The 25668-nt window shown below is 42.8% G+C and overlaps 1 protein-coding gene across 4 annotated transcripts in view; it reads left to right on the top strand.

The window, feature by feature from the left end:
* The window catches only part of LOC144823468 (carotenoid-cleaving dioxygenase, mitochondrial-like), a 501856-nt gene that overhangs the window by 189948 nt on the left and 286240 nt on the right, over positions 1–25668 (top strand). For all 4 annotated transcript variants that reach the window (XM_078682005.1, XM_078682008.1, XM_078682007.1 and 1 more), the window contains 3 exons: positions 8351–8552; positions 8737–8948; positions 11564–11679. In XM_078682005.1, the coding sequence (XP_078538131.1) occupies positions 8759–8948; positions 11564–11679 (306 nt within the window). In that variant the 5' untranslated portion in view covers positions 8351–8552; positions 8737–8758. The remainder of the gene's footprint in view (positions 1–8350; positions 8553–8736; positions 8949–11563; positions 11680–25668) is intronic.

Here is a 25668-nt window from a genome sequence, read left to right on the forward strand (position 1 = left end):
CACTTTAGGGCTTAAAACTGAAACGCCCAGGTCCGAGGCAATTAGTGAAGTTCCCCCTCATCACGAGGGGGAGGGCCTCAAGGCACTTTTGCCAGGCTGAGGAGGTCAAGCCCACAGGGCTGTGAAATCCTCAGCCTGGGAAATTTTAGCTCAGGCAACCAGGAGCCTGTTCATTTAGCACATGTCTAGCACCTGCCTGCCTTACCTGAACAAGAAGTCTGTCTGTCAGGCTAACCTTTGTTCAGCCTGACAGACATTCTTCTTGCCAGGAAAAAGGTGGGAATGTGGCCCCTCAGCCCATACCGATAGTCAGCTGCCTGACAGAGTAGTGGCCACATTTAGAGGTACCTGACATGTACGTGAGTACGGGAAAATGTGCAGAAGGAAATGTGTGGGTGCATGAATATCCCCATATTTTTTCTGTCGGCACAGATTTGCACATCGTGTGAAGACCGGCCTGTTTGAAGTAGTGGGATTTTCCCTCATATTTAACACTGTTCTCTAAATCAGTCCATAAGGGGCTGGCATGGGTCTGTATTGGATGGCTACAGATCTGCCAAAAGGGAAGTGACTCTGCTCCCAATGGCTACTTGCCCTTCAGTTGGGCTCTGCCATAATTGATTGCTCTTGTGGCCAGTCCCTATCACTCATTCATCTTCTGCTCCGCTCTCGTGGCTCTAGTCCCTTGCCTCAGTTTCCCCACGAGACTCGAGCCTCTTGCCCCCACTTACCCCTACTGGTACGGTTCACGGAAGTGTACGTCACAGGGTGAATGTGTTTCCCTGGCCCAGAATGAAAATGCTTCTGACATGTTGGGACTTTTCTCCCTCCTCATTAAAGAGAGTGTCAATGCTGTCTATGTTATTCAGAAAATAGGTGCTGCCCAGACCATGTCAGTTGCAAATCGGGGCAATTCATTCAGTGGTAGAAGCAATTACAAACAATGTTCAGTGACAACCCAGGTGCATGGAGGTTCAACTGGTATATCACTCTTGTCCTCCAAATCACAAGCTCCCCTCTGTGTCATTTGCTATAAAGTATGTCCTATCAGGGGATGAGTAACTCCTACAAGTCACTCTGGTTCTCTTTGAACTCCTAATCATAGATTGCTGGTCTTCACTTTCACTTAGACTGGAATCCTCAGTAACCTCTGGGGTAGTAGACGGTACATGTTCTTCAGGCAGACTTAGTCTCTCCCTCTCTTGACTTCCTGGCCAGCCATCTTCAGCTTTCACTCGCCTTGACACAACTTTAGGCCCTTTGTCATGGTCTGAATCTGGCTCAGTCAGCGCCTCAGACCAAGCCAAGACTCTCCTTTCTTAACCCCAGATGTCGACTGATCAAGACCCCCTTCAGGCAGGCGATCTGCTCGCCACTTTTTTGTAGCTCATTCAAGTCTTCCCTCTGCCTTTCAGTTGCTATTTGCACTTCTGGGAGAAGTATTGTCACATCATCAAGGGGGCACTCTACTCTACAAGTGTGGGCGGCGTGACTCCAGTTGGGGAGACCTCCTCACTTAGCAGTGTTTGTCATCATGATCACATGGAAAGGACTGTTCCATCGTGGTTCTAAACACGTCTTCCGAATGTGTTTCTTCACCAAGACTCAGTCATCACGACTGAGGTCCTGGCACTGCTTCTGATGCATTGGAGTGGTAGCAGCTCCAACCTGGTGGGACACAGAATTAACTACATCAGCTCGTCCCTTTCAATAATCCAGGATCATGTCATCTGTAATGTTTACAAGTGCATTTGCAGGCACTGCAGGTAGTCTCATTGCTCGGCCCTGCTGATTTCATATGGAGACAGTCTGTCCTCCGAATAGGGGTGGGTGATAAATTCCGCTCCGCCAGTGGAGTTTGTGGAGTTTTTCCCACTCTGTGTTATGCTTGTAATGCAAAATTCTGGCAAAACTATACCAACTGCCACATGGCAAATTTTTATCTCGCGTTCGGTTCACCAATGTGAAGTTGGCAAGCACAAGTGAGAATTGGTGTCCTCTAGTTGATTTTCGGGTGCTAGAACAGTGCCTGGCTAAGATTTTCTCAACGAGGGCAGTCCTGACCGTTTGCAGTGCGAAAGCTGCCACTCGGGTAGAATATCTACCCAAGCGGCAGCAAAGAAGCAGCGCCCTCTGGCACATGTTGATTTTGCAGCACGGAACAAGCTCACACCACTAAAAATGAGCATGAGCAGTGCGACATATCGATTTCTACCTGAGTTTTTATGCATCTCTGCGGAATTCCGCAGAGTAAAACTCTGCAAGTTAACCCCCCCCCACCTCTGATCAGGAATGCTGTGAAGTATAATTAACACTAGGGGCAAAGCAGCAGGCCACTTTAGAGATGCTTACGTACACACCTTGGCCAGTCTGGATTTCAACGTACCAAGCCTCTGGCCTATAATTGAAATGAAGTCTTTGCTCCACTTGTATTGGTGCACATAACATTTTCAGGACCTTATTATTAAAATGAGTTCCTCGGTCTGACTATAGTGAAGTCAGGAAGCTAAAAATTGGGATCAGGTCTCTTAACAACAATTAAGCACATGTGAGGCTAGCATGCCTTATTTATTTATAAAGTTTTATATGGTTGGGCATGCTTCAACCTAGTGCAAGAAGATGCACACAATCACCAGGACTTATCTCGGCTTGTTGCACACAGGCATTTATATGAAGTCCAACTGCATCTTGTTGAATAGCCCTCCGGATCTCCATAGGGATGGCTTAATGTCAATGAGGTTCTTTTCCCTACATTCATCTGCTGATACACAACACATGTGTGTCACAATCCTTCAGCCATCAATCTGAATCAGGGTTTAAACCAATTCTGTCAAAACAAACTGTCCATGGCATCCCTTCCAACATGTGCCAGGACATGAAAATGTCTAGCCATGCTATCCGGAAATCCAGGTCTTCCATCTGCTGAAACCCAAATGCTACCCTCCCTTTTAACACAACCTGCTCTGATCCAACACTGCTGTTCGGCTTCTGGTACTTACTACTGCAACCTTCTCACTTCCTCCCAGGTATCAGCTGTTACCAAAAGGTTAAAATTGGTCTAATGTTCAGATTCATTTACATATTCTCCATTAAATGTTTGGGATCCATGAGCACAATTTCATGCAACCTCATCAGCATATCTGCTGCCATTTGTTACAAATTAATCTCTGCTCCTGTGCGCCGAACACTTTACAACAGCAATTTTGGTAGGCAATTGCAATGCCTCCATCAATTCTATGATATGTTATCAATTATGGATGGGGGATGCTGATGAAATCATATATCCCCACTGTGACCGTAAGTGTCCGAAGTCATGAACCACACCAAAGCCATACTGACTGTCAGTAAAAATAGTCACTCTCAGCTTTTCAGCAAGTTGTAGGAAAAGCAATCAGTTCAGCCACTTGTGCAGAAGACACCCCTCAAAGCCAGGAGGCTTCCACTACTTCTGTGACAGTGCCAATTGTGTAGGCAGCTTTTAGGGCTCCCTCATCATCTCTTAGGCTGGAAACATCCACAAACAATATGTAATAAGCTTCTGTAAGTGGCTCACCTTGTATATATGGTCTTGGCTTGGTGCTTAGCTCTATGACATCGAAACGGTCATGCTCTACTTCCCATCATCACTTTTGTTCTCAGGCAACGGTAACAAGGTAGCAGGATTCAAAGAAGTACACAACGCTCTAGAGTGATATTCTCAGCCACAAGCATAGTCTGCTCATATTAAATCAATCGGCTGTTGGTCAAATGCTGAGTGTGTGTATGCATTAGCAACATTTCCACTGAGTGTGGCACCATTACAGTAAGCGGGTGTCCCATGACAATACTCTCACATCTTTCAATACTGACACCTACTGCCTCTAAAGCTGTAAGGCATCCTGGCAGTCCTGTGGCTACAGGATCAAGAGTAGCAGAGAAACAAGCCACAGGTCTCTGTTCATCCCCATGCATCTGTGTAATCACTGAGAGAGCGCAGCGCTCCCTCTCACTGCAGACTTTCTTTCAGCTCTAGGAAGGTAATTGTTATCCTATACCCACCGGATACGGCACATCCCTGTGTTCAAGCCTCTGTAAAGGCTTGGCCACAAGGGAAAAGATGGGTACCCACTGTCGACAGTAGCCCATAATTCCCAAAAACATCCTGACTTCTCTTTGTGTGGTTGGCAGATTCTCAATATGATGTCTGAGATACAGAACTTCTATTTGACAATACTGCAATTTACTTGGGGATACTTTATGTCCATTCTCAGCCAAGTGATTTAGGAATGCAATGGTGTCTTGTTTACATGTTTCCTGTGTATCTCATGCTTCTAACAGGTTATCGAAATGCTGAACCAAGACAGAGTTACAGGGCATTACCAGGGACTCAAGGTTATTTTTGAGGATCTGCTTAAAGATCAAGGGAATCTTTGTTTACCCCTGTGGGACTTGGTTCCATGCCAAAACATGGTTCTGGAACCGGAAGGTGAAAAGATACTGTCTGTCCTCATGCAAGGACATAAAGAAGAATGCCTGGCACAAATCGATCACAGTAAACTACTCAACCCTTGAGTCACCAATTTAAAATCAACATCCTCATCATGAATCTGAAACCCCGCACCTTTCTGCATGCAATAAATGATGCAATTTAGTTTACACAGCAAACCACGTCCAGAAAGATTCACAGGACTCAAATCACACACCACAAACTGATGGCTCTCTTCAATAGACCATATTTTAACAGGCACGTCTCGTTTTGAGGGTAGGTCTGGAACTTCTTCTGTTCTAACAGTGGAATGGGTAGCACCAGTGTCAATCAAAATTGACACGGGGGGCAGTCACTTTACCTTCCACAAATGGATCACTCTTGTTTACTTCTAAGGTTGTGCCAAACACACAACCTTCCTTCCCCCTCAGCCACCATTGTTGTGACAGATCAGATTCATAGCCCTTAAGTGAGTCAAACAGTAAATTGCTAAAACTGGTTTGGTTCTGGAAGAAATTTTGATTAAAATTCAGGACTTGGTTAGAATTATTTCTAGGACCATTTATATTTTGCTGAAGAATCGGGGGATTGAGGGATCTGCATCACTAGAGTTTGTGGCATATTAGGACTTGCATCCTTGGTCTCGACTCATTTGGTTGCTGTCTGGGGTATTAACCTGGGTCTGCACTAACCCTGAGTTTTTAACCTGATGTTCGTACATTAGTCTGTTGGGATTAAGAAAGCGTTCCCGCTTCCAGTGTCCTAACTTGTTACAATAATGGCCTGGATTAGATTTCTTTAACTTTGCTACGTCTAACCCAATACTCCGACCAATCAGGACACAACTTGTACCCTGTTGTGGGTAACCATTTCCACCCTGCATTACAGGACCTCCCTGCTGATACACACCTTGCATAGCACCAACTTTCCCTACATATGGTTGATTCTGACTTCCTCTCTGTGCTGCTTTCATCAGAGCCCGCAAGAGCATTTCCTTCAGCCGATTCTGTTTTATTTTCAGTTCAACACTACAATATTTAGCATATCTCAGGATCGCATCAATTAACTTATTTTGCCAACAAATGAAATGCTGTTAAATTATCAGACTAACCTCACGTCTAAATCCTATCACAAACTGACACAACACTTCCCATGTCTTTAGTTTTGTGATTTCCCATCCCAATGTGCAGTCTAAACACCTGCAATCATCTCTCATAAAAAGCATGTACAGTCTCTTTGAACTCCTGAGTCGTTCTGTCAATTTTTCAATATCCTTTGCCTGCATCTTTAACAAATGTAATCATCTGTTGATACTTTTTCATCACCCCAGGACACGGGCATGAGATATTGGATTTCTCTGAGGCTCTTTCTCTGGCTACATTCTGCCCACAAATCACTCAGTACTACAGTATTGAAAAGGGTATTCAAATGCACCAACAGTGCCTGAGAAATCTTCACAAATCAATCAACCAGGGTGTACCACTCCACTAGCTTCTCTCTCAATTTAGGGAAACCATTTGTAAACAAAGCAAGATTACTCCTACTCCACGGTACATGCACGCAACCTCCACCAGGCACATCTCTCAGCCATAAATTATAATCACCTTCTCAGTTTATCACCTTCTTCTGGTCTTTCTTCTTGGCCCAACTACCTTCCCACTTGTCTGAATCACTCCATTTTCGGATGCTATCAATTAACTCCCTGATTAGCATTTTCATCCCTGATATCCTCATGCTAGTTATGTCACTTTCATCTAAACTTATATGATAACGTTTTTTCAAGTATTTCCTCTTACTTAAATCTATAATGTACATTATACACTCAATCTAAATCAGGCACTTTGTGAGCTTGTCCCACATGCTTAGTAGCATCTTTGCACATGCACATAAGTTAATTTTCTTGATTGATATTTAAATGGGAATTATCAATTTCCTAGCTCATCTAGTTCTAATTTCAATTTAACCACATCCACTGCAGTCTTCCTCCTCGGAGATCATAGTTCCCTGCTCAATGCCAAACCCTCACCCTTTCATGGGGTCCCATTTTAAAAACCAAATGAACTCATCCAACTCTCGTAAATTTACACCATTTTGGACTCCAGAGTTATTGGATGCTACCCCTTCCCGGACACTACTGCTTGAAATACAATGAGGTGAGTTCAAAATAGACAGGTGAGCTTTTTCTGATCATTGAGCAGGTGCCTCTAATGTACTGAGTCCTGTCTTATTCATTGGCGATAACACAGGAGTAACACATGGTGGGGTTACCTTATTCCAGACCAAAAGAGTTCCTCCTGCCCCACCATCCCATCCAGGAGCAACAGGAACAATAGTTGACATATTTACTGCAGTAGGAACCGCCAAAGCATGTGTTGTGATTCCGGACGACTCAGGTTTATAAAAGGGAACTGCAGGACCAATTGCAACCATAACAGTTAATTTGTCTGGAACATAAGAAACAGAAGAGTTAACAGGGAGGGAGTAACGGACATAGAAAATAGACTATGTTTCAGAAGTATTGGTTTAGAATAGTGGTGAACTTCCTGTCGGAGGCAGGTTCGCCTCATATCTTAGGACTGGGACGAGGAGGACTACGTATCGGGGTAAGGAAGAATACCGGTAATTTAAGGAATCATTTACTGCTATATTTTAGCACAGAATTCATTCTTGTGTCCATTTTGATATCAAGGACACATTGAGGGGCCAATTACTACGTGCCCGGTAAAGACTCCGACCGATGGTCGGAGCCTTTCCGGCCGCATCGTAATTGGGCCCTCGGTTTACTTTCCGACCACCGCATTATAATGCTGGTGGTTGAAAAGTATACCTTCCGGTCATTCAGGCTGGGTTCGGACGGGCTCAAGGAGCCTGTCGACCAGTTGGAACCGGCTCGTAATCCCAAAGGGTGGGCCTTTCTGCCCTTGGGATTACGATGTACAGTTTCTGGCACGGTTTCCATGCCGGCCTGTCCAACATGGAAACCATGCCGGAAAGCGTGTTTAGGGGCCCTTAGCAGATCACCATTGGTGCACAGCCTATGGTTGGGGGCCATGAGGGCACCATAGGTGTCTGCCACGTGGTGCAGGGATGAACAGCACCACCCATTTCCCTAAGGGAGCATGTATTGCAGCCGATTGATGGCCGTAATGCATGCTCCCATAGGGAAATGTAGGAATGCGACTGAACAGTGTTCGGTCGCATCGTAATGAGGCGGTCGGGATCTCCGACCAGAGGACGGTCAGTCCCAAGGCTGAGACAGTGTCAGGCTGACTTAATTCCACCCAACATTGTAATTTGCCCCTAACGGTTGAAAAAACTAGCACAAGAAACACCAGTACTGTGACCAACACCCACTCATCTTTGATCATTCGTGTTATTTCCATGCTACAACACTAAATGTTTGTGGCTAACATACCCTAATTATGCCACATGGTGTGTTGGCGTAATTTGGGGATTTTCACATACCAAGCACAACACCACATTACTAACATTAGGTGAGCTTATACCCATGTGACACAGATTTCACCCGGGCCTACAAACGTGGAGTTTTCGATACAAGGAAACAATCCAATAGAAATAGAAAAGGGTTATGGAATTCTACGGAATGTGTGATGGAGTTAGAAATGGCACAAAAAGAGGACCAGTAAAATCTGTGTTAGAATTCGTGATTTTAGCTATATTCCACTAGTGCAAGGCTATAGGTGGTGCATTTACAAGACAGCATATCTTTTTGGTGGGAATGAATTAGAATTATTATTGAAACCCTCGATTCTAAGCGAAATGAATAATGAAGTTGGTGGTTTTGTTGCCTCTATTAAAACGATTAGTGTTTAATAGTTTATTTGGTGAGACACAGTACTTTACCTTTTTCCATGTTCTTTTCAGCCCTGAAGTATATACTGAGAACTGCTCCAAAAAAAGAGTTCAGCCAGAACAGGAGGCATCTACAAAGCCTGGCGCCCTTGTTCAGTACAGGGGACGAAGCCCCTGAAACCATCCCGACCAAGATTGTGGGCAATATCCCAAAATGGATCCGTGGGAGTTTCCTCCGAAATGGACCCGGGAAGTTTGAGTTCGGGAACGACAAGTAAATTCTTCTTTATTGCAATCTTCAATTGATCAAGTATGATTTTCTTCCATTTTGAAAATTAGTAGAAGATCCGCCAGCTCTTCCTTAAGGTGTTTGAGAACCAGTCAATATTCTGCGTTTGTTGTCCAATCACTGAACTCTTCTTTTTTTTTTTTACATCATTTTCTTCTCTTTTTTCCAGGTTTAACCATTGGTTTGACGGCATGGCACTAATGCACCAGTTTAAAATAGAAAATGGCACTGTGACATACATGAGCAAGTTTCTGCAAAGCGATTCCTACTTGTCTAACAAGGAAAAGAACAGAATTGTGGTCTCAGAATTCGGAACATTAGCGATGCCAGATCCTTGCAAGAGTCTTTTTGAACGTTTTATGTCCAGATTTGAAATGCCAAGTATGTTCGTTTTCTAATTAGCTCACTAAATTGTATATATTTGAGATAGTATTTCCACAAGATGGAGTGTCTATCCTGAATGCAAAAATGTTGATATATAAAATTCCTCATATTTTGGAAAACACGAAATCTGAAAGGCAAAGGTAACCTAATTTGAATTGCTCTGTGTTTTTACACTAGTATATTTGACTTATTTCATGCACTGGTATTGGTTAGCTGGAAGGGTCTGCTAATATCACAAAAACAATGATAGTCGAATAGTCTGATTGCTTAAACTTCCAGTCTCTCTTCTTCATGTGCTAATCTATGGCCCTTCTGGCTTTAAAATAGTGAAACTGCATGTTTCTAATCCAAGTGTGTTGTGGTGTAACTCTGATGACAGTGCTGAAATTATTGCTGATTGGGTGGCAGGCCACAACTTTGTATTGACTGGTATAATTCCAGAAAACCTACTTATAAACACATTATTGAACTATTCATGTTAATGTAAGTCTTTCAACCACTCCAATTAATTTGCTTCTTCAGTTGCCTGCTAGGGTCACCACTATGCCTCATTTGGGACAAATATGCCCATGATTTCATGCTTCCTTTTTTGTATACCAAGTATTGTTGAGAATTTTCTTTAGTAAAGAACATTACATCTTGTCCGGACTGTAGCGGAATAAAAAGGGAGTCTCCATAATGTCATAAACAAAGCAATTCTGACAGTATTCCATCTGTTGCTCAGTGATTGATAGTAGAGAGAATAGATGTTAAAGGAAAACCTAGGAAAGTCAACTCCCCTTCTCAGCTACTACAGAAACCCTTTACCCTCTCCTTCCTCCCCTCTCCTGCTAATGCCCCTGGAAGTGAGGTAACCCTACTCATGGCTTGCCCTAGGGTACTTAAAAAAAAATCCATCTGACCATCTCTACTCATCCCAACCAAATTCGCCTGGGTGTTCGTTCTCCCTCCTGTGGAAGGGCCGCTTCAGTACTCTGACACCTGCGAGTCATAATGATGCTCAGGAGGTCCTTACGCACAACCGTATAAATATGCCTCCATCTGCTTTCCAAGTGGAGCAGGGTACAATTCGTATTGTTAGTCAAATTTTCAAGGGCTAATATTATGTATAGCTTGTGGTACCATTAGCAAAGTGGTAGAGTATATTTTGTCGTACTGTGGAAGGCTAGAGTTAGTTTTGCCGCTCCCAGGCACTGGAGCACCAAATGCCAGTCATTTTTAGACATAATTAAGTTCAGTGGGTTGCAAACCAAGCAACATGTCTTCTGGGATAAAGGGTCTCGGATACCCCAATAGTTCCTTTAGTAGGGCTGCAACCCCTTCTCAGAAAGCACAGACCTGTGGGCACTGCCACCAAATGGGCATTCTGTCGACCTCTGGCCATAGAACCACTCTATCAATTGGGATTAACATTCTGAAACATGCAATACAAGCTGGAGGGAGTGTAATTCCACCCATACCTTTATTTATAGTGAATCTCCGTCACTGAGACAGACTTTGAGGTGGAATGTATGTCTCTCCCCAGACATTCCCACTATTTCTGAGTTATTGGTTGCCTTAATGCCCGCTTCCACTTCCTCTTGTGAAGCCAGGCACAGGAAGCCTCATGTGCCAAGTTAGATATAGTACCTCTAGTGCCAACTTGAGAAATAGGGATTCCTATGTAGTTTTGTCCTTGGGTGCAGCCAGTCGGATTGTGGTGTTGGCGACCCAGTGTCTTTGCCAAACATCGCATATTCGTTCCCCATAGGAGAGGTGAAGCTCTCTTTCACATTGCAAGAGTATCTTAGGTACGGAGGCTTTGAACATTCCCGGAAGCCTCCTACACCCGCGTCTCTCTATCCCAGAAATGTGGATCCTTCTGCTGCTCAAGAGAAATCATTGTTAATGTGAAGAGGGATGTAGGGTGAGGGGTAAGACACCAGGCTCGAGGTTCTATAGAGGTGCCCCAGACCTGTAGTGAGTGTAGAGTTATGTATGCATTTGGTGGCCTGAGTTCCTTATCCAGATAGACCAGGCAAGACAGGGGCCTTCAGACAATGGTGTGCATCCATTCTTCTCAGATGTCGCCGTGGACCACTTCACTGCTACTCTCCATTGGGATACCACACTGTGCAAGGTAATATTGGGTAATATCAATACACCGTCTTCTCTGCTTTGTGTTAGGAGCTTAGCCTGTGTGTATGCAACACATATAGTGCCCCTTAGTCTGGAGTTTTTTTAATAGAAAGACTTTGCTGTGTCTCCAGTGCTGCATGTGGGTGCAGCGCACTGGATGAGCTACTCCACATACTTCTCTGCTGCTTGCTTTGTTTAGACTAAGACATGTATCCAATCCATATCAATCTGTTGTGGCTCGAGGATCTCAGTCAGCTTGTGGATTAAGACAGGGTAGTCTAGATGGCTTTCCACTTTCTGTTTCCTGGTATAAGACAAAGGATATTGTATTGATCACAGTCATAATAATATTAAGCTAAGCCTTCATACATCAGACCCTCCTTCCAGGCTTGAGGCTCTCTGGAGCCAGTGAAATGCACAAGTAGATTTGGTGTGTCCTAGAATGTACATCAGCTATTTTGGAAGCAAACACTGTTCCTTTTTTTCTTTTTCAGCGTCTACAGACAATGCAAGTGTCAACTTTGTCTTCTACAGAGGTGACTACTATGTCAGCACAGAGACCAACTTCATGCGTCGGATCGACCCCAACAACCTTAAAACGTTAGAAAAGGTAAAACTTGTTCCTTTGACTGTGAAATGAGAATGCATGTGTAAGTGGAGAATACATTTACAATTTATGGTGATAAAATGCTTGATTGCTTTCTTGCATGAAGGTCAATTGTCCAAAAGGACAAGGGGTAGCAGAGGTAACGTCACTAAATCTTCGATCATGCACGACATAGTGATGGCTCCCATTTGCAGTTGAGTGTCAAGTGAAATGACAATGTGTTAGACTACAGAGTGATACTGGCTTCCATTGCCAGTTTTCACTTTCTGTTCCTGCTGCTGTTTTTGTGGCTCATGAGACCAGCAGTAGTAGATCAGTGCAAAAAGTACCATAGGGCAAGCCACGGGTAGCACCTGCTTGCCGGGAACGAATTCATTAATTAATGAAGTATGACTTTTAATGTGCTGCAGCTACCCCAAAGGGAATCCAAGTGCTAGCAGGGACACCCTAAGGATTTTAGGGGCCCTGGTCCAAACGTATTTTGGTGCCCCTATTCGGAACAGCTTTGAATTTCTGATCCAGTTTCAGCTCTTTCGTGCCCCCTTTGACCAGGTCACTGACAGTGCACAGGCATACTTGTCCAAATTCTAAATATGTTTACATCTTATATTCAGAGATCGTGATGTGTGTTTTCAATATTGTAACACAGCAGGGGCTCACTAATATTACTGTAAATAATCTCTGTGACACCCATTTCTAGTATGCGAGGTACAGTATTTTTATGGATGTTGCATAAAACATAAACACACTCCCTGCAAAATGTCAGTAATAGACTTTCACACATCACGCATATTAAAAATAATTGAAAGGAAAACGGCATTTAAAACAATATATTTAAGAAATATTAAAGGCCACAACGTCACGACTATCTGTAGGACAGAACTGGTTCTGTCAGCCCACCCCCACCGGAGAGGCTGGGGCCCTGGGCCAGAGCCCTCTTTGCTCTTGCTTTAAAACATCTCTAAGTGCTAGTAGTCTCTGCACACATCACAGGACTGAAGAGTTATACTGGTTGAAAGATCCACTCTTATTCTTCTGAAGGGCAAGTCATCAGCGTTGCCTTTTTAGCTCCAAAGGAAGGGAGTCCCCCAATTTAGTAGACAGGTGGGAGAGGTATAGCTGGTAACTGTAATATGTGTCCGGAATATACAGTGGGCCAGCACTGTTCACATAGGCCATAGAGCATAATCTGCTTATGCACTGGAAGCCAGTGAGGAGATTTGAGGTGGGCGCAAATGGGGATATTAAGAATCCAGGTGAGTGGCTGCATTCTAAATCATTCACCAGTTTCCTGTGAGATACTGTGGGACATCTAAGTATAGTGAAGTAGAGACTGCACACTAAAAATGTTAACGTTGTTCATGTGTCATAATCGCCTCATAGCCAAAGGGCAACTGACATGTCAGCTGATTCAAATACACTAAGGCCTGATTACGAGTTTGTGTTAAAAGAAGGTGCTATGATGATAACGCAGTGTACCTTATTTCGCCTATAATGCTTTTTTGGGGAATAACATGCAGATTTTGTTGTTAACACACCAAAATCAGCATGGTACTGTAAATACCATACATATTTCCCATGTTAGATTTTGGCAGGTTTGACCTTCTGAAATGTAATGAAGGTTGAGTTATTTAACTCCTTTTGATAATTCTCAGTTGCGATGAATAACTCCCAACTTTGGGTTCCACCCGTGCGCAAACAGGGTGTAACGAGGTGTGAAGTATGACTCAGACCAGCTTGGTTTAGTATATAGGTGTTTAATATGAATGAGCAAGATAAACAAGTCAGTATACGGTTTCTTCTGAATAGATCCCTTCGTATCATCTAGGGCCATCCTGATCCCTCTTGGTTCTCTCAGATGCCTTCATGAGCGTCTGTTTGGTACCCACAGGGACAATTAAAGCGGAGGTCTTAGTAACCCATCAGTAACTTTAGTTATGGATCTTGCCACGAACACCTCAGTAAAACACGGCATAAGGACCAGCATACACAACATAGGACCGTGGGTATTGTACGTCGGACCCAGGACACCCCCAAATACTCACTCCTTGCTGGTGTAGGGTCTCCACAACCTATGTACGTATATGCAACCACATGTTCACAAAACTCTCTCATTCCCTGTGCACCAATAAGTTTAATCAGGGCAGTACCCCCTCAGTGCCTGTTAGCAGCTGTGTGAATATAAGGTAGGGAGTGCCAGTGCTGCCCACCCTACCCCCCCACCAAGCATCCTTATGCCCTTGCCCCCAGACACCACTCCAAACACCCGTGCAAGTCACTTGCTTGATACCGCAGCTCTTGACCAGAGCTGCGACAACCTCATCCAGAACATCTTTCGCCGGATCTTGCAGACGCCGTCCTCCTCTCTCCTCGAGGTCCTCAGCTCCCTCCAGGTCTTCTGACCCTTGTTGGCCTTCTGCATCTGGTACATTACACGCCATTGATGGTGCCACGTCTGTTGACGATGAGCCATCCCACTAGAGTAAGAGGGGGATGCTTTGTGCCAAATGTATTTCCCCTCGAGCAAGGGACAAGAGCAGGCTGCCCTCTATCACCTCTCCTCGATCTCTATCTCGGCTCTAGAACCCTTTCTACACCATCTCAGTGAAAATAGAGGTATATCTGGGGTTTAATTTGGTAACCAAACAATAAAATTTGCTGCATGAGCAGATAACGTCTTAATTGCCTCTGAGGATGCCCCCTTCTCAATTAACGCACTGATGACATCAGTACAAGAATTTGCCGACATATCGGGCTACACCCTAAATCGGAATAAATCAGGGGTTAAACTCCTTAACAACATAAGTGATAAAGGTATCTTATTGTATTCAGGTTTTGCATGGCAGCCGGGATCCATCAAATACCTAGGAGTAGAGTTCTCTAGGGACCTCATCACAACATTAAAATTTAATGAAGACTCATTAATTAAGATAAATATCCTTTTAGATAGATGGTCGCTTACATTTTATTTTTTGTGGGGTAGGGCTGAAACTCTTAAGCTGATGATCACCCCTCTAGTTAATTACCTAGTCAGTATGCTCCCCATGTCCCTACAGAAGTTTTTTATCCAAAATAGACAACATTTTCAATACATTTTTATGGTAAGGTAAAAAACCTGGAATATCCCTTAAAAACTCGCTAAGATTCACAGTTGAATAGACCTGCTTAACTATAAGAACTACCAGACGGCGTTTCTTTTTAAATAAGATACCAATTGGTTTATTGATGATGCAGACTACACACCTGTTTGGGTAAACCTAGAAGAATCAATTCTAAACAACATACCCATTAGTGCTTCCATATCTCAACCTGCCCCATTCCAGATACATAATGGATATCACCAAGAGAGCCATCCTTAGGATGGGGTTCCTCTCAACAACAATGATCAATAACTCCAACCTGTCATGCATTTGGCTAAATCCCAAAATTAAGATCAATGGTCAGGCAATACTATGGCCTGACTGTCGGAAAAAGTTATAAACCCGGTCAAATACATTTTTGATAACAACGTACTGGCGGAGCTGGGTATTCCGGCTGACATCCTGACCATTTTGATAAGATTACACCAGGGAAATTTTGCACGTGTTAGGTGCGGTAGAAATGGGGCACTTTCTGGAAGGCTCCCCGTTGACAGGGGGGTGAGACAGGGTTGTGTGCTTGCGCCGACCCTGTTCTGCCTCTTTGTCAACGGGGTAATCGCCCATCTGATCAGGCTGGCTGATATTGATGCCCCCAAGTTAAATGGCAGCAGGGTGCCCGCTATTATGTTCGCGGACGACACCCTGCTGCTGTCCAAGTCCCCTATGGGAATACAACGGGTCTTGGATGGGTTTTCAGTTTTTTGTGCCGAGAGGGGGCTTGAGATCAATGCCCTGAAAACCAAATTCATGATTCTCAACCCCCCCTCCTTGACTCGCCCCAACCCTACCATAGGTGCACTAAGGCTCGAGAGGGTTCGCACTTTCGAATACCTGGGCATAACTATCAATCAGGATATGACATGGGACACGCACCGAACCAAGGCTAATATGAAACTGGTCCAGCTAACAGGTGGCATTTGCAGGATGGCAAGCAGGTCGACCTATAAACCTTTTGGTCCCGTGCTTCAAATTTACAGAATGCAGGCAAGAGGGGCAGTCTTATATGGAGGGGAACTGTGGGGTCATATTCCTGCCCCAAATCTGCTGACTTCCAAAAACAAATTCATCAGGCAGTTGGCGGCTTTACCAGCAAGCACCCCGCTCCTCCCGATGAGACTGGACCTGGGTCTGAGACCAATCACGGAAGAGCTAGGACTAAGACCAATAACCTTTTGGCGCCGCATCTGGAGCACGCCAGAACTCATGAATTATAGGACTGAGCTCCAAGAGATCCTACGCCTACCCAATGCAACACAAATCCCATGGCTGAGATATATAAAACAAACATGTGAGAGCCTAGGAAGACCAGAATTATGGTTAGATCCAGAAAATGTATGCAGTAGGATCCCACGTAAACTCCTCTCGAGGGATTATTAGGAGCTGAAGTTACTGGCTTCAATGGGGAGTACACGAGAGGGGTCCCTTACATGTGCTCGATGGTATCACCTCCGTTCTGACCAGAAAATTATTTATGCAGTGGCGCTACGGTACACTTCCTACTAGGGCATTTACTAACCGCTGGGCCCAGTCATTGACTATAGAACAGTGCCTGGCATGCTCATACCATCAGGAAAATGACCTGCTCATCATATTTTTCTGTAATGCTTATCAAAGATCTAGGAAATATTGGCTTGTGCCTCTCCTTAAAAACGTAGGTTTCAGTCAATACCTCCCAGCTTACAGAATTTTAAAGACGGATCTTTCACCCCCGATTGTGTTTGCGGTGGCAACATTTTTAACAGCGATGTGGCACACCCGCTCCCGCTATATGAAGTTTTTAATTCTTGATTTATTGGGTATTATTTTAAATTGATTTTAAACTGTTTGCACTTCTTTTATGATCTAAATAGATCGAAATAAAGATTGAAATGAAAAAATGATAACAAACATCCTCTTCCTTTCTCCGCACAACAGTCCCGCTTCAGATAGGATAACTTGGACTTTTATAAACATTTTAGACTAATAGTGCAGATATTGAAATGCCTTTCATTTAAAAATAGCCCCAAGCCCCCTAACCTCATCAGTGCTCTGTACAAAACCGTTCACATCGGTTCTAAAGTGTATAAGCTTCTCTCACCCAAATCACACAGATCCAAAACTCACAATGAACAGAAATGGGAAGCACATCCCTCAAAAAGCAATATAACATTTGACTGGGACCTTATTTATAAATCCACTTTCTCAAACAAGATTTCCCCATCACTCTCTCAAACTAAATACATGATTATCCATAGACGCTAATGGACTCCAGAAAAGCTCGAGAAAGGTATTCTCACACGAGATTCCATTTGCTGGAACTGTAATGAACATACAGGCGACCTAGCACATATGCTCTTTGATTGCACCATCCTCTACACCTACTTGCAAGCTATTTTTATATTTATAAAAAACGTTCTGCATATTTCCGTAACACCAGAGTTTACTTATATCCTTCTGGGCCCATTAGACCTCCAAATAAAACATGAAGCAGATGTAGACTTACTAGACCTAATCCTTGCCTACAAACTCATCCTCACTAACTAGAAGAACTTTGGCACAATCTCATTTTACATGTTGGCGAGAATGGCTTGCATTCCTAACAGGTGTAGACAACATCTGTTCACAGTGCTCCCCAAGGCGCCCGTCTTACAAACTAATATGGAACTCACAAGATGTCGCTACTAGTCACTCTCAACCTCCATAAAAGTACACCATCAATATCTGGCAAACTTATTTTTCTTCAAGTTAGCCCTTTAATAACATGTTCCTAACCATGAACCTCAGAAACCAAACCAAACCATTGCTTCTCACCTTTTGATCTACATCTGTTCCTCATGCTACTCACCACTTGATCTACTTCTGTTCCTCATGCAACACTTGCTCAAATACCAGTCAATAGTTTTGGCTGTTTATTCGATTGTGCATAAAAATAATATGAAGATGTTTCCGAAATGACAACTGTGGATTTTATGTATTGTTTAGTTACTTAATTGCTTCCCATAATGTGCGAATATGATATTCTTATATTAGTATATATGACTCCTACTAGACGTACAATGATTACTCTCAATGTATGCACACCGTCCCCCTTCTTAGCTTCTCTTCCCACTCCTAGTGTGCTTTATGAATGACGTGCCTAAAAGTGACATTCAAACGTCAAACACTATCTTTACTTATTTTCCGAATTGTATCTTTGTTTGTACTAATTTTGCAAATTCCAGTAAAAATTACTTGAAACAAAAAAAAGAAATGTTCATCGAACCAAATGCATGCTACGCCCTCCCTTTTAATGGTCAAATAAGGCCTTACTAACATCAACACTGATCTCGATCCAGAAAAAAAGGTTTTCTGACCATTGGAAATTTTCTGTGAACACACCAGTATCTTTCTCATTGGCATCTATGGCTAAAATACAGTGTCCTGTAGGTGAATATAGAAATAAAGCAGGTGCACAGATGATAGGCTTTTAAAAAAATGTCAAATGCTAATTTGTGAACATCAACCCACACATATGATACACCTTTCTTTAACAGACATCTGAGAGATGCAGCTTATTATGCAAAGTGTTGGGCAAAACTGGAACAAAATTCACCAAGTCCCAAAAATTAGTTATGAGAAAATTCCCCTTTTTTGCATGGTCATCCCCATTATTTGCTGAATTGTATTGCTGGTTTTTAAAATCTACACAGAGGGGCACCGTTGTCCAGTGCCCAGTGTATGCGCTCTAACCCCGAAAGCATGAAGGAATTGGCTAATAACTGATTGACATTTTTAACCTTCATATAAGACAATAGTATATGGTATAGAGACTGCAACCATGGCATGGAAAGTTAAATGTCACCTGTGGAATTCAGCCCTTATTATGACTTTAACTAGTGTGATGGGGAAGTCATGAATTCCGGCCTACTTTTTAGCCTGACTGCTGCAGTTTAAACCTGCAGTGTGACCTGTGACAGGTAAAAACCTCCCTTTTAAATATTAGTGAATCACCTCTATGTAGACCTTCTAGCCTCAATGTGGGGAGCATGATATTTGAAAGTGAGACGCAGAAAATTAAATTCAACATGTCCCTAATGACAAGGTCCTGAAAGCTATTTTCAGTGTGGAAGACCTGGCTGTCCAATGTAGAAAATCAGAGTTAATACTGAAATACTAATAGTGTATCTTAAGGATGGGACCGGCTAGAAAAATAATTAAACAACTGTTTCTATTAGGTATTACAAGTCCAAATCAATTGTGGTTGTATTTTGGGTAAATATTAAGGAACAGCAATTTTTAAAAAGTTACCCTCTCTGTGCCTAAATGTCCTGGGGCCAGATTTTCATTAGCTGTCCAGTAGAGCCAGGTCTTGCTCCAGTAGCGCCCTGGGCAGAAATAAATGTGCTGCCCTGACTAGTGCTGAAAGATAAAAGGATCTAACACACAAAAAATTGCCCCCTTCTCAGTTTACTTGTAATTGGGAACCAAATAAACAATTTCATTAAATCTGGTCCGGTATATTTATTTATACCTTTTAGTCATGTTATTTCATACAAAAAATTATTTCAAATGGCAGAAAGAGAATACACAATACAAAAAATTACTGACAGTCTTACTCAATCGACAATTAACACAAAACACATTACGAAAATATCCAAACGAATCACATCAATATTACATCCAACAAACAATACAAATTGCAATGCAACAACTTTGCAATATATCAAACTATTTCAATTATCAAAATTATTTTCCTGAAAAGAGCTAATTCATTACATGAGCTAATTCATTACACGAGCAAAAAAAGGAATGTATCACTTTTGTCCTAAACACACTAAATGTCACAAGTAGCTCTTGCTGGATTTGCCGACGCGTTTCAAGTTCGGGCCATAAATGTCCAAACCATCATCAGGGCTCTGTTATTTTTCTATTAGGATGCAAAAAAACAAAGTTTTAATACAACCAGTTTGCCTCTTTTCTGAAATACCATGCAAATCAAGGGCACTGCCATGGGGTGTCCTTATGCCCCAGAAATGGCAGTGCTCTATATGGCACAGTATGAGTCCTTGTTTGTAGAGAATAACTACCCATACAAGGACAATATCATACAATGGTGGCGATACATAGACGACGTCTGGCTCCTGTGGCAGGGGAGTCAGACCGAGCTCTTGGCGTTCCACGACTGGATTAACAATAGACATAGTGACATCAAATTCTCTATTGAAACAAGCACTATGAGAATGACGTTTCTGGACGTTGAGGTCACCTGCGAGGATGGTAAATTGAAAACATCCCTATATAAGAAACCGACTGATAAGAACACGATCCTACATCACAGAAGCTACCACCCCAGAAGCCTGAAGGCCAATTTGCCGTATGGGCAAATGTTACGGATCCGGAGAAATTGCTCCGAGATAGGGGATTATGACCATCATGCCCAGGTATTCTGTAATGAGATGATCCTTAGAGGGTACCCGCGGAAGCTTTTGAAGAATTCTTACAAAAGGGCTAGGTTTACCCCTCGGGAATCCTTACTACAAATCAAGGAGAGGAAGGAATTAGATCGACTAGTATGCGTTACCACTTTTGGGCCCGACACGCACAAGCTGAGACAAGCGGTCTTTAAAAACGGGCACCTGTTGGAAGACCTGGAATGTCCTTTCCCGCGCCCCATTTTCGCATACAGAAAGAATCAGAGTTTAGGACAACAAATTGTGAGAGCGGATCTTCCGAAGTCCCAACCGAAACATGATCTTCTTGCGTTATGGGACATGAAACCAATAGAAGGGCACCATAGGTGTGGCAATTGTGTTTCATGTGGTAGCACTATTGAAGGCACCGAGTTCCAACACCAAGGAGTGAAGTGGAAACACCTTGGTTTCTCGAACTGTAAAACCAAAAACGTAATTTACGTAATCATTTGCCCATGTCTGAGGATCTATATAGGCAAGACGAACCAGCAGGTCAACCTCCGAATAGGACAACACAGGTCAAGGATAAAAAAGAAAATACTTACAGCCCCTATGGTTGAACATTTTGTTTAAATGTCCCATAACGAGAATGAATTCAGGTGGTCGGTTCTCCACACAATGAGTAACGTACAGCGCCCTGCTGATATTGAGAGGATGCTACTTGAGAAGGAAGCATACCTCATTTTGAAATTTAACTGCATAATGACTGGCTTAAACAATATCTCAGAATTGTCAAGAATATGAGACTTGGCGTCACACTGCCGGTTTGTAATTGCTAAGATGGCAGTTAGCCGTAAGCAATTATGTAACATTAACTTTTAGACCTAAGAATGCGCGAATCAATACCTATTTGCTCTAATACTTTTCCCAAAGACACATCCCTGCACTCCCCACTTTGAAATACTGGGGCAGATTGAATAACCCCTATCTGCCACCCACGTATACATCATTAAGGCACTCAATACCCATAATGCATTAAGCTCAATAGCGGTCGCGTTATACGTGTGCAAAATGGCCGCAGGGTTCACAAACGAGTAGTGAGCGAGTGAGAAGCACCGTGTGGATGCGGCAAAAGCAGATCGGAGAAATAGGTAATGTGACACACACGGCCGCGTAGGCCGTACTTGTGTTCATCACAAGCCCGAAAACCGCGCGGTATCTGACAATGCGTTTCTCTTTCTTAGAGAACGACTGATTTTTTGTTATAATCGGAACCCGCAAGCACTAAAAGGAAGGCGATCCCGTCACACTTACAGTCCCGGACGGGGCGGTAGACGGGGGCGAGAGGCGGTTCCTCGTTTTACAAAAATACAGGTACGAGAGGCTTGGAAACTTGTTTTTAAAGGTAGATGAACTGCTTTGTGGTAAACCCGTAAAGAACTGTGCACTCATAAGCGTATTGCCCAAACAGGTAAACGCGGCTGCGAGTAATGAAAAAACGAAGCATTTGACTGTGATCATCACGGTGGTTTGCATGACAGGTATGAGAAGTACATTATGTATACAAGCACCTCAAGTTTCACTAAAGAATTGGGTTGTTAAAAGCAGGTTATATGTCGTTGAAATAGGACTAAAAGAAAAAGAAAAAGATATCCTCCGCCCCTCCTTGCATCGCAAGATTGCTCAGACTAAGGTATGAATTCCTTAAATATAACAATAAGCTGCCGTAATGCCCTATGACTACGTCCTGTAAATATGGCCCACTTGTTGTTTATTTCCTAGATTGTTTTTGTGAAAAAAGTTGTCCCATTTGAGACCTGAAGAAAGGATTGTGTCCATGAATAGAAGTCACTCCAGGTCAATTACATAGGAACATACAGGTACATTTATCCTTCATCCAAACGGTGGTATTTCAGAAAAGAGGCAAACTGGTTGTACTAAAACTTTGTTTTTTTGCATCCTAATAGAAAAATAACAGAGCCCTGATGATGGTTTGGACATTTATGGCCCGAACTTGAAACGCGTCGGCAAATCCAGCAAGAGCTACTTGTGACATTTAGTGTGTTTAGGACAAAAGTGATACATTCCTTTTTTTGCTCTTGTAATGAATTAGCTCTTGTAATGAATTAGCTCTTTTCAGGAAAATAATTTTGATCATTGAAATAGTTTGATATATTGCAAAATTGTTGCATTGCAATTTGTATTGTTTGTTGGATGTAATATTGATGTGATTCGTTTGGATATTTTCGTAATGTGTTTTGTGTTAATTGTCGATTGAGTAAGACTGTCAGTGATCTTTTGTATTGTATATTCTCTTTCTGCCATTTGAAATAATTTTTTGTATGAAATAACATGACTAAAAGGTATAAATAAATATACCGGACCAGATTTAATGAAATTGTTTATTTGGTTCCCAATTACAAGTAAACTGAGAAGGGGGCAATTTTTTTTGTGTTAGATTTATATAGGGTCCAGCCCTCCCTCAGCCCCGTTAAGGACCTATCTCCTTTTTTGCGATAAATAAAAGGAGGCAGCAGCCACTTTTCCCAGGTCAGTCCCTAGCTGGTCTTATCAGAGCAGTGACTTGCCTCTGAATACACATCTCCTCACCTCCCTCAGCTCCCTCGGCTCACCTGAATCTCCCACAACGTAGCTCTGCCAGGCTGGTTTCAAGTGGTGTGTTGGGTTGGGGAGAGGGTGTTGATGCGTTTTAGCAGTGGTTTAGAGATAGATTGAAGGATGATGTAAGGATCTGATGGGGTGCTAAAACAGCGGCTGCGGCATGATTAAGAGCATTTCAAAGGAATGCACTGGAGCCATGGTAGAGCGGTGCTACTCTTTGCAGGACATTTAGACTGTTTTTTACACCCTGCTGAACAGTGGCACCCTGGACATGGGTCCAGCTCGCCCATGCCAAAAGCCCGCCCTGCTGTCTAGCTACTCCCAGACAGTACTCCGCCTTGAATGAGGTGTGAAATTCCTCCCAGGTGTATATATTAGGCTGACATGAATTGGCAGGGATGACTTCTCTTAGCTCAATAAAATATGCAGGGTGGGAGAAATGCCTTTCCTGTTGACACCCAGGTGTCAAATTCTGCAGGACTGGTTTGTCTGAAGCATGTTTAAAAGTTTTGCACCCTACAAAGAGAGCAAACAGGATGCCAAGACCAATCTTGTGTTTCACCTGTCTGGTTGCTGAAGGGTCATGCTTTTGTCCTATCAGACGTCTGTCTCGGGGTCTGTTGTGGGTAAAGTGCCTACTTCAAACTGGAATTTTAGTGTTAGATGTGGGAGACACTAGGATTACCATAGTATGCTCCCCACTCGCACCCCAGCCTCAGAGCAAAGACCATCGCTTTCTTGGGGTTGTCCTGACACATTGCATTAAGGGGCTGTTTGCAGTAAAGCAAACAGGAATCAGAGCGGAAATAGGAGTACCTTAAGGTATACCCTACCCACAAGCTTGTGAACCCTACAAAGCTAGACCCTTACAGGCCTTCCTCAAAACACTGCTGGACTTGAGAAAGGATGCCAGGCAGACTGACCTGCTGGACCTGGTGTCTGTGGCATGTGAGAAAGACCTGCGGAAGATGGTTCCCTGGGTGTTTCAAGGAATATTAAAAAAGCTGAAGAAGACATTCCTGTGATGATTCCCAGTTGACTAGTGGCAACTGAAAATCGACTAGACTTTGCTGTTGCCTTCAGCCTGTCACCCTGAGAGTCTGTAGGTACTCATCCAGAGGTCCTGGGGGCCTTGGAAGTGTCAAAGACTGTTAGTAAAATTTTCAAAACTTTTGCTCCAGAACTTCAGTGTACCAACTGTGAAACGTATCCAACTGGCAGTTCCACAGCTGTGAATTGAATTTCAAGTTTGTCCCATATGCAGAAGAATGTTTACTCCGAAAAACAACAAAGTCCCTTTTCGGAGTGGGACTTCTAAACTTTTCTGAACTTCCTTACTTCCAGGCTCTAGCAGGACCAATCTACTTGGAATATTCAACCCACATTCCATCTCAGACGGCCCAAATTACACCTGGTTTCTGGTCTACCATGACCATTAGCTGCCATTGGCGCTTTGCAATTTTTGCCTCTACTTTCACTTAAATATTTAAACATTCATATCACTGGTCCCCCATTACTGGATTCTTGTCATTTTTCTTATTAAATATTTCTCTATTTTTATGAATTGGTGTGGTATTTTTATTGCATTGTGTTTTTGACTTTTTAACTGTTTTGGTACATCTGCTAGAAACGGAAACTTCATCTGCTAGAACTGTATTCTGCAAATCTTAATTCCTGCAGATTTGATATCATGCCACCTGATCAGTCCAAATCTCCTGTTCCCAATTACGTTCTTTCTGTCGATGAAGTGGTTGGAGCTATTAAAAAAATGAGAGACTCCTGAGCAATGGCTCCTGATGAAATTCCCATGTCGGTAATTAAAAGCGAACCACTCTTGTGGGCTACCTACCTAGCTCCACTATCTAATTCCTGCTATTCCAATGGGAAGACCCCTCCATCTTGGTCGGGTAGTATTTTAATTCCTTTGCACAAAAAGGGCCCTAGATCACTCCCAGGTAATTATCGCAAATAGCCTTACTGGATGTGATGGGGAAAATTTTCGCACATAGTATCCTCGATCGTCTCACAGAATGGGTGGCAGAGAAGAAAGTCCACCCCATAGAGCAAGCAGGTTTTAGAAAAAATCATTCAACGCTAGATAATATTTCCATGCTGAAATAAGTTGAGTAAAAATATACAATCTATCGCAACTCTAATGTATTCATGGCTTTCATTGACTTTTCAACAGCCTTTGACAAGGTAGACAGACCTCTATTATGGAGAAAACTGCAAAAAATTGAGTTGTCTTCTCTGCTATCCCTATTCATAGCTCTTCATTCGCAAACCTGGTGCCAGATTCTAATGGCTGGAAATCAAGGTTGCTTGTTAACACCACTGTTATTTTCTCTTTAAATAGCAGACTTACCTGATTGTTTTGCTCTAACTGATGGATATGCACCAAAGATAAGTACCCGCCCTTTTACATGTCTTTTATATGCAGATGATATAGTTGAAATAGACCTAACCCCTTGCGGGTTGAATAGAAAGTTGGCTTCCCTACAAAAATATACAGCGGGACACTTTTTGAAAACTAATGTATCCAAAAGCAAAATTTTAATTATGAAAAGTATTAAAAGCAGAAAATCATGTAACTTTAAGTGTCAAATTGATCCCAAAATACTGGAGGTGGTAGATTCATACCTGTATTTAGGGAAACTTTTAACAAGTAGTTCAAAGAATAAACCTCACATTGAACATTGCTCCAGTAAAGCTACATCACACGCTAATAGTTTGGGTATATTTTATAGTGCCATGGGTAGAAGACATTTTTTACACTTACTAACAGTCTTTATGGCAAAAATTCCCCAAACCTTGCTTTATGCAATTGAATCAATCCCTATTAAGGACTGGAGTTTTTTAGA

This window comes from Lissotriton helveticus, chromosome 3_1, assembly GCF_964261635.1.
Source record: "Lissotriton helveticus chromosome 3_1, aLisHel1.1, whole genome shotgun sequence".
In the NCBI taxonomy this organism is placed as follows: domain Eukaryota; kingdom Metazoa; phylum Chordata; class Amphibia; order Caudata; family Salamandridae; genus Lissotriton; species Lissotriton helveticus.